Genomic DNA, 14724 nt, shown 5'->3' with positions numbered 1-14724 from the left:
TATATATATATATATATATATATATATATAAATGAACAATTTCACTATATGAGCCCATTTATTTTTGTAAAAGTAACAACTTGACATCTTCAAAATACGTTTAGTTTTTCAAAATTAAGTCACCATTCTTAACGTCTTTTCTCTGAAACTCATGACAATTTTTTATGTATAAATTAGTTACTTAATTAATTTAATTATTATAATAAAATTATTATCGTATTTATTATTATGATTTATTATTCCTTTTTCACAATAATTTGACTTTTTCCTCAGTTTTTGTTCCTTTTTGTCAACACTCTACTACTCTTCTGTGATATTAGAGCCAGAACTCCATTGTTTTTTTGATGTATAAAAAAATGGCCGCATGGCATGTAGTGTCGTAATTAGTCCCTTTTTAAAGACCGCACTGTGTTATGTGCACCAAGCAATCAGCCAGACAAGACATAACTCAGCTTTGAAAAATAAAACCAACATCTTTTATTTGGTGAGTGGTACGTACATCGTCACTATTATGCACTAAAGGCAGCTCCATGCACAGTTAGGACTTAGTTTGCTCTACAAGTGGAGTAGTATAAAGTGAGTAAATGCATCCGGGTCCATTGAAAAGCTTCTCCTCTTTTGTCCGTCCATCCGTCTGGCTGGGATTCTCAGAAACAGTTTGGTTTGCCGACGTCGAATTTATTGTCTGTACTTGGATTCTACAGATGAACTTTTAATAATTTAATCAACATGTTATTCCCAAAGGATGAATTAAAAGCAAGTTCTAATCGATGCTTGGGGAAAAGTGACGCCGCAAGAAAAGCCAAATTAGTCTGTGTTTTCCACCTTTATACGTGTGCATGTGCAGTCATCAATTGGAGATAAGAAGTGTAAACAACTACTGTAGTTTAGAAGCACGCCTTGCTTAGTTGGATCTTTGGGTGAATGCTGTGTTGCTGCTGGAACGGATGGTTTCACCACGATGGCGCCGGATCGGACCTCTCCTCAAAGCGGCTGCGAGACGAAGAAACAAAGTAAGACTTACAGAAAATACGTCAGTGATTGTCTAAAGCAGGGGAATACAACCCTTAGACTGAGTGAGGCACCTTCAATTTGGCCAAATTCAAGTAGCAACCTGGCCGGGGAGTGTTTTCATAATAAATGTACATATCTAGCAGTCTGACATGTGTCAGTTGCTCAGCTGTTTGTGGAAATCCTGAGTAACTCAGTTTGAAGTGTGCATTGCTTAAAAACAAAGTGCACAGCACTGACTTATATGACCCAATCCAAACAACCTTCCGTAGTCATGGCGCATAAAAAAATAATCAACCAGCTCAAAAAGTCAACAAACAAATCCTGAGTAACTCAGTTTGAAGTGTGCATTGCGTAAAAACAAAGTGCACAGCATTAACTTATATGACCCAATCCAAACAACCTTCCCTAGTCATGGCGCATTAAAAAAAAAAAAACAACCAGCCCAAAAAGTCAACAAACATGGGCACACATAACACAACCTACTCACTGAACTGTGTGGATATAATAAAAAAAAAAAAACGTCCAATCAGCAAAACTATTTTAAATTACACCCATTTAAATCCATTGCAAGGCATGATGGGAAAATGCAAAACACTCTCCGCAGTTACCCATGTTTGACTTCCAGCTGCTTGATATTTCTGATTGATTACAAAGCTTTAAGGAGTACAAGGTAGGAGTTGAACTTTCACATACTTTTATGATAATTATTAATTATGTATCCAGTATATTATTTAAAAAAAAAAAAAAAAAAAGTATATATATATATATATATGTATGTATGTATGTACAGTATGTATATATATAAATGTATGTATGTATGTGTGTATATATATATATATATATATATATATATATATATATATATATATATATATATATATATATATATGTGTATATATATGTATATATACATATATAATAATATATATATACATATATATATATATATAATAATATATATACATACATATATATATATAATTATATATATATATATATATATATATATATATATATATATATATATATATATATATATATATATATATATATATATATATATATATATATATATATATATATATATATATACAGTATAGATATACAGTATATATATATGTATGTATATATATATATAAATGTATGTATGTGTGTATACATATATATATATATACTTATATATAAACGTATATACGTATATACAGTATATACAGTATATATATATATATATATATATATGTACTGTATATATATATTGCATGCAGTTGGCTTACGGCCCCCGGCCAAATTTTTTTAACCCAATGCGACCCCCCCCCCCCCCCCCCCAGTCAAAAAGTGTGGACACCCCTGGTCTAAAGCGTACCAGCTGGAAGTTGTTTAGCAGGTGATCGACGTTGATGTCGTCGTAGCTCTCCTGGAACGTGTCGGGGTCGTCCCTGGTCTCTTCCTGGTCCATCGTTCCGGGATTTTCTAGGCTGTTGCAGAGAATCAGGCAACAGAGGAGTGAATATTTTCACATTTGAGTAATTTTCAGAGGGAGAGATGATTAGTACAGAGTAAAAGCCAAACGTGATCAGATTAAAGTGTTTACATGTGTCGTAGAAAGAGAATTTTTTTGAGGAATCAGACTAAATAAGTGCATGGAAACGTGCACATTGTGGCCAAGCCAAGATTTTGGTCTTTCAGTGTTGTCATCATGCAATATATTTGCGACGTTGTGGTCACTACATTACATCTGATTTGCCTATTTGGCCATGACACATAAAAAAGTGAGCAAAAAAACATGAAAAGCGAAAACAAATCAAGAGGAACTTTCTTTTAATGTCACTAATGAGGACCGTGTTGCTTGTCCAACAGAACAAGAAAAAGTTGCAGGTTTTGAAGAGAAAGAGTATCTACTATAGAACAAGGGTGTCCAAATGACAGCCCGGAGGCCAATTGCGGCCCACAGCGAATTTTTTAGCGGCCCGCGGCACCTTCTAAAAATACTATTAAACAAAACAACAACAACAAAAAAGACAAAAACATTAAAAAGTTGAATGAAAGAGAAAACGGGGGAAATGTAACGAGAAAAAGTTGTAACATTGACTCTAATAACACAAAGCTGCCATGTAGGCTGTTTTTTCACTTTAAAGTGTTAAAAAAAAAGTATGACTTTTTTTTTTACACTTTTACACCAAGTAGTGTGATTTTTTTAACAGTCAATGCTCAAAATAATAAGGATGCAAAATGAATGGTGTCATGTATTATTGACCTATTTAAGGCTCCAATTACTTCACTTTAAATATTCCACTTTGACATTTTTATTTGACAAAAAGGAATAATAAAAATATAATAATATATGACATTTTTATAACTGAGACCCTTCCGGGTTCCTGGACCAAACTTGAGGAAGCCCTAAAAGTAAAAAAAAATAAAAATCTGTATATTATATTGCTTTTTAAATGAAAAAAAAATGAAATGGCCCCTGTGTGCTTACATTTTTTTAGTGTGCGGCCCTCAGTGAAAAAAGTTTGGCACGCCTGATCTAGTAGAATCTGAGTACTGGCGAAATACGATATAGCTAAAAAGTTGTGTGAGTTACCCATCATGCATTGCGGTGTGGGAAAATTTGGCCTGCAGGTTTGTGCATAACGCATTTATTTTAATCTTATGGGATACAATAGGTTGCATCGTACAAACAATTAAACAATCTACTCTACGATTTTTTGAGGTTATGTCAAAAATCAAGTGCTGCAAGGCATGCTGGGAGCGCTTTTGGTTTCCCAGCACAAAAAACACTAATAAATCATACATTTCATTGTTGTGAAACATGTATTAAATATCAAAAATATAGCCTTATTTAGGGCAGGGGTTCTTAACCTTTTTGACCCAGGGGCCCAACTTTTCCACTACAGACCATCTTAAATATTGACTCTGAATTAATTATCTTACTCTTGATTTTAATCATATTTAATAATTATATCTCACTTACTAACAGTTTAACAGGCTAAAACTTGTCAAACTATTTTAAACCCTGTGTTAATCACAAAGATTATTATCAAGGCTTAGGTCAGGCTGATTACAAAAATAAAGACTAGTTAAATATAATGCAAAAGAAAGAGGACTCATAAACTGCTGAATAATACATTTACATGCAAATAAGCAATGCTAAAATAGATAATTTCAAAGTAAATAATAATAATAATATGTTTATTCAATAACATTAAAGTGCAAATGAAAATACAGCTTCACCACTTTAATCATATTTTTTGCGCTTCTCTACTTCTCTATGACTTGAGCTCCAGACTTCTTCTGTTTGTTTGAGATTGTCATTACTGCCACAGGTGGTGGAAAAGTGTATTACAACTGAGTACCATTGGTGGAAATCAATATTTCTTGGCGGCCCTCAAGGTGGCGCTCGTAACAGCGATTTAGGGTAACAATTGTACCCCAAATGAATTTAATGCGCACGTCTCTCCAGAACACCGGAAGATGAATCGAAAACAATTATCCCTACGTGTAATATTCTACTACTAACTGGTTGTGTAGTTACACTACAGGCAGCCAGGTGGCGCAAAGTGTGATGGCTACCAGAGAACCAGTAGAAGAAGTACTGGTATGTGATATTGTCCTATCTAGTCCGCTGTGGAGGACAAGTCAACCACAAAGTTGAGATTACGACCAATAATTCCAGGTCAAGACGTCGACCAAAAAGGAGAATAGTCGTTGAAATCTAACCGAAACCAAGGTAAAAAGTTTCAATTAATCCTCAAACTTTACTGTGGCAAAAGTGAAGTGGGTGTTTGGGGAAGGGACTTTCTGTTCTTTTGTGCAGTGTGAGTGGATTCTCCAAATCTATCCGTGAAATGAATACAAAGCACACACAAAAAAAACATTCTTTAAATAGACAGCGTTAGCATTCAAGGTTAAATGCTTACAATGGTGGAATGTTGTTCGATCGCACCATCGCCATCTACTGGTCTGGCATGTAGACGGCACTGTTTGTCTGTTTTTGCCCGTAAACGTGGACTAACGGATTGACAAAAAAACGTTACAAGAAAATATCCCATGTACGTAAATTACTTTGAAGATTATCGTAACGCGCAACATGCTAATAGGCTAGAAAGCTAGCGCCCTGGTGGTTGTTTTGTATATCACATGCTTGGGGCAGTTTTAGGGAGATTGTGTCAGTGTCAGTCAATGCTGATCAGACAATCAACATTCAGAATGCTAATGCTGTGATTCTGTCTCATAAAGTTGCGCAAGTTCCTCGCTAGCATGTTGTAACTATGCTAGCTCGCAGGAGTGTTGAAGACAAATGATAAAATGTATCAATTTCTTACTAGTAAAACAGGTCCTATCGTATGTTGGACGGCATCTTTGTCAGGAAACCGACTGTTAAGGACGTGTGAAATGTATACGCCATCGGACACGTCAAGTTTTTGTGTGTTTTCTTTGGCTTTTCTGCGTGAACCGTATGGTACGTGACAATCGGCCGCTGACCTACTTCTCTCTATTGCTGCGACGGCTTACCGGCAGGTACAAGACATTGATGCAACGTTGATTATACAAATATGTCCTTTAAAACTGACTTTGAAACAACTTTGCAAAATAGTTGTACATACGTTGGTGTTTAACATTGGATCCATGCTGTTGGTTGGGAAATTACCAAAATTCAATGGTCAAATCAATGACGTCACAACCTGACATTGAAGAACTGTTGTCAAAAAGCATGTTGTTTCAACGTTGTATTTGTGTTGTAAATTATTGGTTGGGAAATGACCAAATTTCAATGGTCCAATCAACGTCACAACCCAACATTGATTAAACATCGTCAAAAAGCATGTTGTTTCAACGTTATATTTGTGTTGTAAAATAATTGTTGGGAAATGACCACATTTCAATGGTCAAATCAATGTCAGAACCCAACATTGATTAAAAGTCGTCAAAAAGCATGTTGTTTCAACGTTGTATTTGTGTTGTAGAATTTTGGTTGGGAAATGACCAAAATTCAATGGTCAAATCAACGTCAGAAGCAACATTGATTAAACGTTGTCAAAAAGCATGTTGTTTCAACGTTGTATTTGTTTTTGTAGAATTTTGTTTGGGAAATTACCACATTTCAATGGCCGAATCAATGTCACAACTTGACATTGAATAAATGTTGTCAAAAAGCATGTTGTTTCAACGTTGTATTTGTGTTGTAAATTATTGGTTGGGAAATGACCAAATTTCAATGGTCGAATCAATGTCACAACCTGACATTGAATACATTTTGTCAAAAAGCATGTTGTTTCAACGTTGTATTTGTGTGGTAGAATATTGGTTGGGAAATGACCAAATTTCAATGGTCAAATCAATGTCAGAACCCAACATTGATTAAACGTCGTCAAAAAGCATGTTGTTTCAACGTTGTATTTGTGTGGTAGAATATTGGTTGGGAAATGACCAAATTTCAATGGTCCAATCAATGTCAAAACCCAACATTGATTAAACGTCGTCAAAAAGCATGTTGTTTCACTGTAGTATTTGTGTTGTCGAATATTGGTTGGGAAATGACCAAATTGCAATGGTCAAATCAACGTCAGAACCCAACATTGATTAAACGTCATCAAAAAGCATGTTGTTTCAACGTTGTATTTGTGTTGTCGAATATTGGTTGGGAAATGACCACATTTCAATGGCCGAATCAATGTCACAACTTGACATTGAATAAATGTTGTCAAAAAGCATGTTGTTTCAACGTAGTATTTGTGTTGTCGAATATTGGTTGGGAAATGACCAAAATTCAATGGTCAAATCAATATCAGAACCCAACATTGATTAAACGTCGTCAAAAAGCCTGTTGTTTCAACGTTATGTTTGAGTTGCTCAAGGTGAGGACCTAATTCAACATGTTCTCAACATTGTTTCAACGTCTTGTGCCTGCTGTGTCAACTAATGAAACCTCCAGGTTCTGTCACAGCTTCTTCCCTCAGGCCGAAAGACTCTTGAACGCATCATAATAATCCCCTCAATCCCCCCCAAAAAATGGAATAACTCGCTGGAATATAAAGACAATATATTGTCTTTATATATATATATATATATTTGCATATACATCCATAAACGTGGATGCATATGCAAAAGTGCAATATATTTATCTGTACAGTAATCTATTTAATTATATCTGCACCTTATTGCTTTTTATCCTGCACTACCATGAGCTAATGCAACGAAATGTCGTTCTTATCTTTACTGTAAAGTTCAAATTTGAATGACAATAAAAAGGAAGTCTTAGTCTAAATGGTAATGACAATAGAAGCTAGTGAATAGTTTTTCTGTTAATGCCCACTCTTCTGCCCCCTGTTGGTCTGGAGTGCAACACCTAAGGTCGACTGCCAAATATCCACTACATCACAAACATCGTTCCAATGAGAAAGGGTGGAAAAAGAAGCGCGTCCTACCTCCGCTTCCCCGTCAGGACCGAGTTCAGGTACTTCTTGACGGCCATCTGTTTGCGGAAGCGGCTGTAGTTGTCTGTGAAGATGGCGTCCGAGTGGCGCTTCACCGGCTCGTCCATCAGCTCGTCACTGAGACATAAAAGCAGGGGCCACAGATGACAATCTGCAATTCCCACCATGCAAGGAAGCACTTATGGCATCACTTAACCTTTTAAAAAAAAGATGTTTAGTCAACTACATATTGCATTATCGGGCAAGTGGGGTCTCGTCATTGCAAATGTCACAGCCTGGGAGCCATGACATATTGTATTTGTGCAATTAATGCAATACCGCCTTTAATTTTCATGCCTGTATATCACACTACACTGTAAAAAAAAAAAATCCTATTTTTATGCTTAATTTACTCTAAATTTCTACTGTAATTTTTCTATTTTTTTTTAAAATTATTTATAAAACTGTAGAATTGAAGACATTATCTGTAAATAAACAATCCGCCTGTTATTTTAAGTAATATGCCAGTAATGACAAACTATGTATATTTCTATTTTTTTTTACAGAAAAATACCAAATTAATTATTCATAGCATTTTCTGTTTTCTTGAATTACTTTCAAATTCATGTAAAATTACAGTAATTATCTTTCATTAAATATGTAGCTTGTTGTATAAAAGTCTATGTCCATACTAACAATCTAACTGTAATAAAGGTATTTTTCTGCATCGTCACTTTATTAAAGGTGGTTGATCTTAACAATTCAGAAAAAATCTGTAAAATAATGGTATTTTTCTGTGGAACTGCCAGCATTGTCACTTCATTAAAGGTGTTTGATCGTAATCATTTGGAAAAACTCTGTAGAATAAAGGTATTTTTCTGCAGAACTGTTTGCATTGTCACTTTATTAAAGGTGGTTGATCTTAATCATTTAGTAAAAATCTGTAAAATTATGATATTTTTCCGCAAAACGTTTCATGAAAATGTCTGTAAATATAATGTTTTTGATCATTATTTGGTTTACAATGTTTTACTTTAATTTTATGGTTTTTGTTTGGCAGCCGTAGCTGCCAGTAGATGACCGTTTTTTTACAGATTTTTTTTTTTACAGTATATACACTACATCAGGGCTATCCAAAGTGCGGCCCGTAGCTATTTTCTTAATAATTACCAATCTAATATTAGCATGCTAGCTTTCTTTTGGCAAATTTTGCAGGGTCGAATATTTTGTCACTTGACGAATGATACCTGTTAGCATGCTACCATTAGTATGCTTGCATTTTTTTAAACTAATTCTGTAGGTATACTGTACACCTTACCATGAATTGATTAACGTGGACTCCGACTTAAACAAGTTGAAAAACTTATTCGGGTGTTACCATTTAGTACGGAATATGTACTGTACTGTGCAATCTACTAATAAAAGTTTCAACCAATCAATCAAGGTTAGCTATTGAAACAATTTTTTCAAGAGTACAGTATTATATTTCGGTACATGACGCATGTTCCAGTTAGAATTTTGGCATGCTAACATTAGCGTGCTATATTTTTTAGCTAATTTGGGAAAGGATTACACCACAGCGTTGTGTATTTTAATTTGACTAATGTTAACTATAAGACTGCTATTATTAACGTTCTAATATTAACGTGCTAGCATTTGTTACATTTTGTTACTTGACAAGTGATACCTGTTAGCATCCTTGCTTTTTTCCCCAGGTACACACCTCAGAGTACGGTAATATATTTTGATACTTGACGCTTGTTTCAGTTAGGATTTTAGCATGCTAACATTAGCGTGCTAGATTTTTTTTTAAGCTAATTCGTCATATATTTTGGTATTTCATTAATGTTAACTGTAAGCATGCATGTTAGCATTCTAATATAATACAATAATATAAAATTATATTATTCTACCTTTATTGACAATTTTAAAGGTATACGCCTCAGCGTCAAACCTTTTTTTACTTGACAAGTGATACCTGTTAGCATGCTTGCTTTTTGTCTCCCCGCTAATTTTGTAGGTATACACCTCAGTCATGTTTTGGTACTTGATGCATGCTAACAGGTAAATATTATTATCGATGTACACACCTCAGAGTACAGTAATATATTTTGATACTTGACACTTGTTCCAGTTAGAATTTTAGCATGCGAAAAAAAAAATTTTTTAAGCTAATTTGTCATATATTTTGGTATTTCATTAATGTTAACTGTAAGCATGCTATTGCTAGTATTCTAATATAATAAAATAATATTTTGCTAGGATTTTTGAAAATTTTTAAGTTATACACCTCAGCGTCAAACATTTTGTTACTTGATGAATGATACCTGTTAGCATGCTTGCTTTTTAAAAAAAAGCTAATTTTGTAGGCGTCCACCTCAGTCATATTTTAGGACTTGATGCATGTTATTTGTTAGCAGACTGCCATTTTAGACCATTTTTATATAGAGTAATATATTTTGGGACTTGACGCATGTTACAGTTAGCATTTTAGCATGCTAACCTTCAAACGCACTTTTATTTTTTAAAGTATACACCTCAGTGTCATATATTTTGGTATTTCACAAATTTTAACTGCGAGCATGCTATTGTTAGTATGTTAGCAGTGTACGGTTGGCATGTTAGCTTTTTTTAAGCAAATTTTACTGATATTTTTTGGCCAGTGTGCTAACTGTTAGCATTTCAGTTCGACTTTGGCTCTTCAGCGTTCACATATGTTGAAATCGCATTTCCAAGTTCTTTGTAAAAAAACATACATATTGTATTGGTTTTGAAGGTGAAAACTACCAAAATGCCGACCGCATCCTTTGACTTGTGTGTATGTGGCCCTGAGTTGAAATGCAGCCCATCAGACATGCTCTGTCAAATGTTTTGTTTCGCCAAGTATCAGGCAGCCGAATTGTCCAGCACATTTATTCAAATGCCCGTCAACAAAATCGAGAGAATCGACGTTGTGGCCTCTCAGCAAAATGGGGGCGTACTTAAAAAAGGACACATTTTAAATGAAATACCTGACTCGTTTCCCAATCAGAGACTCCAGGTATCTCCTTGCCGAGAGCTGGCCCAGGAGTTTGCTGTAGCCGCTGGTGAAAAGACCGTCTGCGTGTCTCGTTGGTCTGCAGCATGGCATGCACAACATAACAATATTACATTAACATGATCTCGTACGCTTAACAACAAATCAAGAAATGCCATGCACTGAAAAGGGTCACTAAATTATCCTCTTGATGGAAATATCACATTTTGACCTTTACAAACATGCAGCACAAAGGTAGCATTCACTTTTAAGACGAGTGATGCTGAATTAAAGCGGGCTCACACAAACACACGCACACGCACGCGCACACACACAAAAAAGATTGTATTTGTTACCTTCTTGAGACCTCCGAATAATGCCTCCCTCTTTAGGACCACCCTTACTAGATATATAAAGATTTGTATTTACAATATTAATAATATACACAAACTATGTAAATATTAAAAAGCTGGTTGTGAAAAATGAATTGGAACTTCGGAATTTTGCCAGTATTATAATAAAAGTCGTAATTTTACTCAACGCAAGTCAACATTTGACAAGAAAAACTGAACATTTGTGCAATATTATGATAAAAGTTGGAATTTTGCTCAATAACAGTCGCAATTTTACAAGAAAAAGCTTAACATTTTGGCCATTTTATGAAAAGCGTCGTAATTTTACTCGACAAAAGTCAAAATTTTATAAGAAAATTTCAAAAATGTTGGGAATATTATAATAATAATATGAATTTTTTTACTCCAAAAAATTTCACTATTTTACAAGAACAACAAAAAAATTGGCGATATTGTGATAAACGTCTGAATTTTATACGACAAATGTCACCATTTTGCATTAAAAAGTAATAATTTTACATAAAAAAGTAATGATTTTACAATATTGCAATATTACAGAAACAAAAAGAATATGATAAATTGTTCCCAATTTTATAAGAAAAAAGTCGAGACATTGTGAGAAAGACTGCTTTTAGTTCATTTTTGTATTTATTATTATTATTTATTTATTTACTTCAACTTGTTACAGTATGTACCCATATATATATATATATATATATATATATATATATATATATATATATATATATATATATATATATATATATATATATATATATATATATATATATATATATATATATATATATATATATATATATATATATATATATATATATATATATAAAATTAATTTTGACCAAAGGGGGCGCATTTCAATTCCTTACACACACTTGTTATTTCATATGTTGACCAGCAAAGGAGCACTTTTAAAACCAACCCTAAGTCAATTTGAAAAATCCCTTCTTTTTGGGACCACCCTCATTTTGATAGATTTCACCACCAGGGGTGCAAATGAGATCTCTATTTTTTGTTTTTTATAATGTGTTTAAGGCCGATGACAAAGGAGTCACGGACCACAGATGGCCCCTGTGCCGCACTTTGGGCAACCCAGCTGTAGAAGCTAACTGTTAATGGCCACTATAGTCTTAGTACCGAAGTTGTTAGGATCCGCTGCTCGGATCACAGTTTGTTTACTTTTTAGTGTCACGTGTGTTTTCAGCACCTTGTTTTTGTTTCTGTTGCCATGACGGCAGATTGTGCTCACCTGCCTCTTGTTAGCGTTCGGGACGCGCACCTGTTGCCTGAGCGCTAATCAGAGGGCTATTTAGTCTTTGCCCGGGCCTCACTCGGCCTGGCTTGCTAATTTGCTTATATGCAACAAGTAACGACCACTTTGATTCCTGCTAGCTTTCATGCTATATTATTTTTGCTTGCTAGCTCCCATGCTAGTCCCTTTGTTTTTGTCTTTTGTGCTATGTACACGTCTTTGTTTTTTTCCCTTCTATGATTTATTTGCTTAAATAAATCATTTTCCTACCTGCACGCTGTGTCCGAAGCCGTCTGCATCCCTGGGAGAACACCTCGCACCACGATGCGACCAGGTCGTTACAGAAGTGTACATATGGCACGCGGGTTGTCTTACGTCAGCACCGGAAGTCGTACAATCAGCTGTTTACCTGGCGGGTTTTTTGGGGGATGAATAGGGAAGTCCTTCTTTAGCTGCCGTATTGTTTTATCATATATTGCTGCCTTTGCACCTGTCAATGTTTGCTTTTGTATGCACATTAAATCAACAAAAAATCCTGACTTTGGAGCAATGTTCACGGACTCCAGTATTTGGCCCTCTATTAGATGCAATGGTTTTCTGTATTGGGACCATGATTTTGGTCCTAACTTGTTCACCTTGTACCTTCCTCATATGGAAGGTACTTTTCCTTGTTGATGTCTTAAGAAGGGTAGAAATACCACACACACACACACACACACACACACACACGTACGCACGCACACACACACACACACACAAACCTCATGGATGTGTATGGCAGACTTAGAGTCCTGGAGTAGAACACACTGAAGAGAGCTAAGAGGAGAAGAAGCTGGGGGCCACTCCGTTGTGACATCGCTTTACACCACCTGTGTAAAGAAGAAAAAATAAGTTCATTCTTCCCTTCACTGTCCAACAAAATGGAATTCCCAGCAGGTGCATAACAAAAGGCATAAATCAAGACTCTAAAGCAGGGGTGTCAAACGTACCGCCCGAGTGCCGGATCAGGCGGGATGAGTTTGCTAAGTAGAAAAATGAACCTGAAATTTTGGAATGAAAGAAACTGCTGTTCTAAATGTGTCCACTAGATGTCGCAATAGCAATTATTTGTATCTTTGTAGATGATGCTACATATGTACAAATTAAACCACATGATGCAAGTACATCAGTCGAGGAAAATGATCAAACTACATAAATAACATAATATAATTTGATTTTGATATAATCTTTTTATCTTGATAGATTGAAAAGTAACACCAATGAGTTGACTGATGAACATCATCCCAATTTATTCCGAAAATATAAACAACGACAAATAAAGATAGAATACTACTAACCGCAACATGTAAGTAAAAAAAACCAAAACATTATTATTTGTACATTTTCAGAATGTCCTTGTTCTATTTTTAAACAAAGAAAACAATCTGAAGTTGTCTTTATTTTTAAGTTATCGGGCCGTGATTTGACCAGATTTTACTCGATTTTTCTCCACGTGGCCCCCGATCTAAAATGACTTTGTTAGTATTTGTTTGAACTGATATGTTTTGCGTAACTCCACAGGATGAGGCATCAAAGTAATTAATGCAATATTTCTGTTCAAATGCAATCTACCGTAGTTTAAATCCGTTTTTACACGTAGACTCTCATGTTTTTTTGTTTTTTTTTTGGCATCAAGCAAAAAAAAAAAGAAGCATTTTTTTATTTTTTTTTGGACTACCCTTAACATCACCTTTCAACCAAAAAAACAAACAAAAATGTTTTTTTTAGCCAATCATAAAAAAATAATCACCCACTTAGCGGGCAAATCGCGGTAAAAGAGAGAAAGCCTGATGAAACCAAATGCGTAATTACGCACGGAGCCGAGGTGGCTGAGTGCTTTTCCACGAACCAATATCACGAGGAGTAAAGTAAATAATAATAATTCATTAGAGATTTTCTATTTAGTCTCTGAGAATCACTCCGATCACGCAGCGTAAAGAACGCGGAGAGACGATCAAACCCGAGGACGCGGCGTGGAACGCAAACAAAAACCGATGGAAAGAAAGTCTCTTACATGTTCTCCAAAGAAAGGGGGTCGTTCAAACGCCGCCGTCCTGTTGTGCTGCTGCTCTTTCCTCGCTGAGATGATGATGATGATGATGATGAGAATGATTCTCTTTGCGCGCCTCTCACTTCTTTTATACACCTGCATTATATACACCCCCCCCCCCCACCCCTCCCCTCCATGGACCCCTCAGGAGGGGATGAGATTCGATGAGGGGCCTGAGACGTCATTAGGTCACTGCTGCCGTCACTGCTGCCCTCTCGCTCTCTCTCTCTCACACACACACACACGCACACGCACACACACACACACACACACACACACACACACACACACACACACACACACACACGCACAAACACGCACACACACACACTGCAGCCCGTGGGTAAATTAACCATACTTTTTTCTTCTTCTAATTAACCGTCTGACTATCCAATGAGTGATCCACACTTACACTTGTCCTTTGTTTCTATCAAAAATACTCTTCATCGCTACGTAACTCAAACACAATAAATAACAAAATAAAAAAAGAGCACGGTGAGTGTCCGAAAAGGAGCAGGAAGAAGCAAAAGCTAATAATAATCGAGATATAACAATTTAATTCTTTA

The 14724-nt window shown here is 35.4% G+C and overlaps 1 protein-coding gene across 1 annotated transcript; it reads right to left on the bottom strand.

Annotated features, from left to right (window-relative positions):
• Positions 1-481: 481 nt before the first annotated feature.
• On the bottom strand, positions 482-14213 carry vip (vasoactive intestinal peptide). The gene is made up of 6 exons (XM_062057892.1): positions 14123-14213; positions 12831-12938; positions 10442-10546; positions 7443-7568; positions 2378-2489; positions 482-993 (listed from the first exon to the last, which is right to left on the bottom strand). Coding segments are annotated over exons 1-6 (462 nt in total). The 5' UTR covers positions 14125-14213; the 3' UTR covers positions 482-984.
• Between the last annotated feature and the right edge of the window lie 511 nt (positions 14214-14724).

The sequence above is a fragment of the Entelurus aequoreus genome, linkage group LG09 (genome assembly GCF_033978785.1).
Source record: "Entelurus aequoreus isolate RoL-2023_Sb linkage group LG09, RoL_Eaeq_v1.1, whole genome shotgun sequence".
In the NCBI taxonomy this organism is placed as follows: Eukaryota; Metazoa; Chordata; class Actinopteri; order Syngnathiformes; family Syngnathidae; genus Entelurus; species Entelurus aequoreus.
Note: the sequence above shows the minus strand (reverse complement) of the source record. Positions and strands in the feature narration are given on the sequence as shown.

Bases quoted from the DNA above. Each gene is read 5' to 3' on its own strand.
- vip (XM_062057892.1), bottom strand. The intron at 10,547-12,830 runs GTTTGTGTGTGT...GCCATGCTGCAG, and splicing joins CTGCCATACACATCCATGAG to ACCAACGAGACACGCAGACG. The intron at 2,490-7,442 runs GTAGGACGCGCT...TCTCTGCAACAG, and splicing joins GTCCTGACGGGGAAGCGGAG to CCTAGAAAATCCCGGAACGA.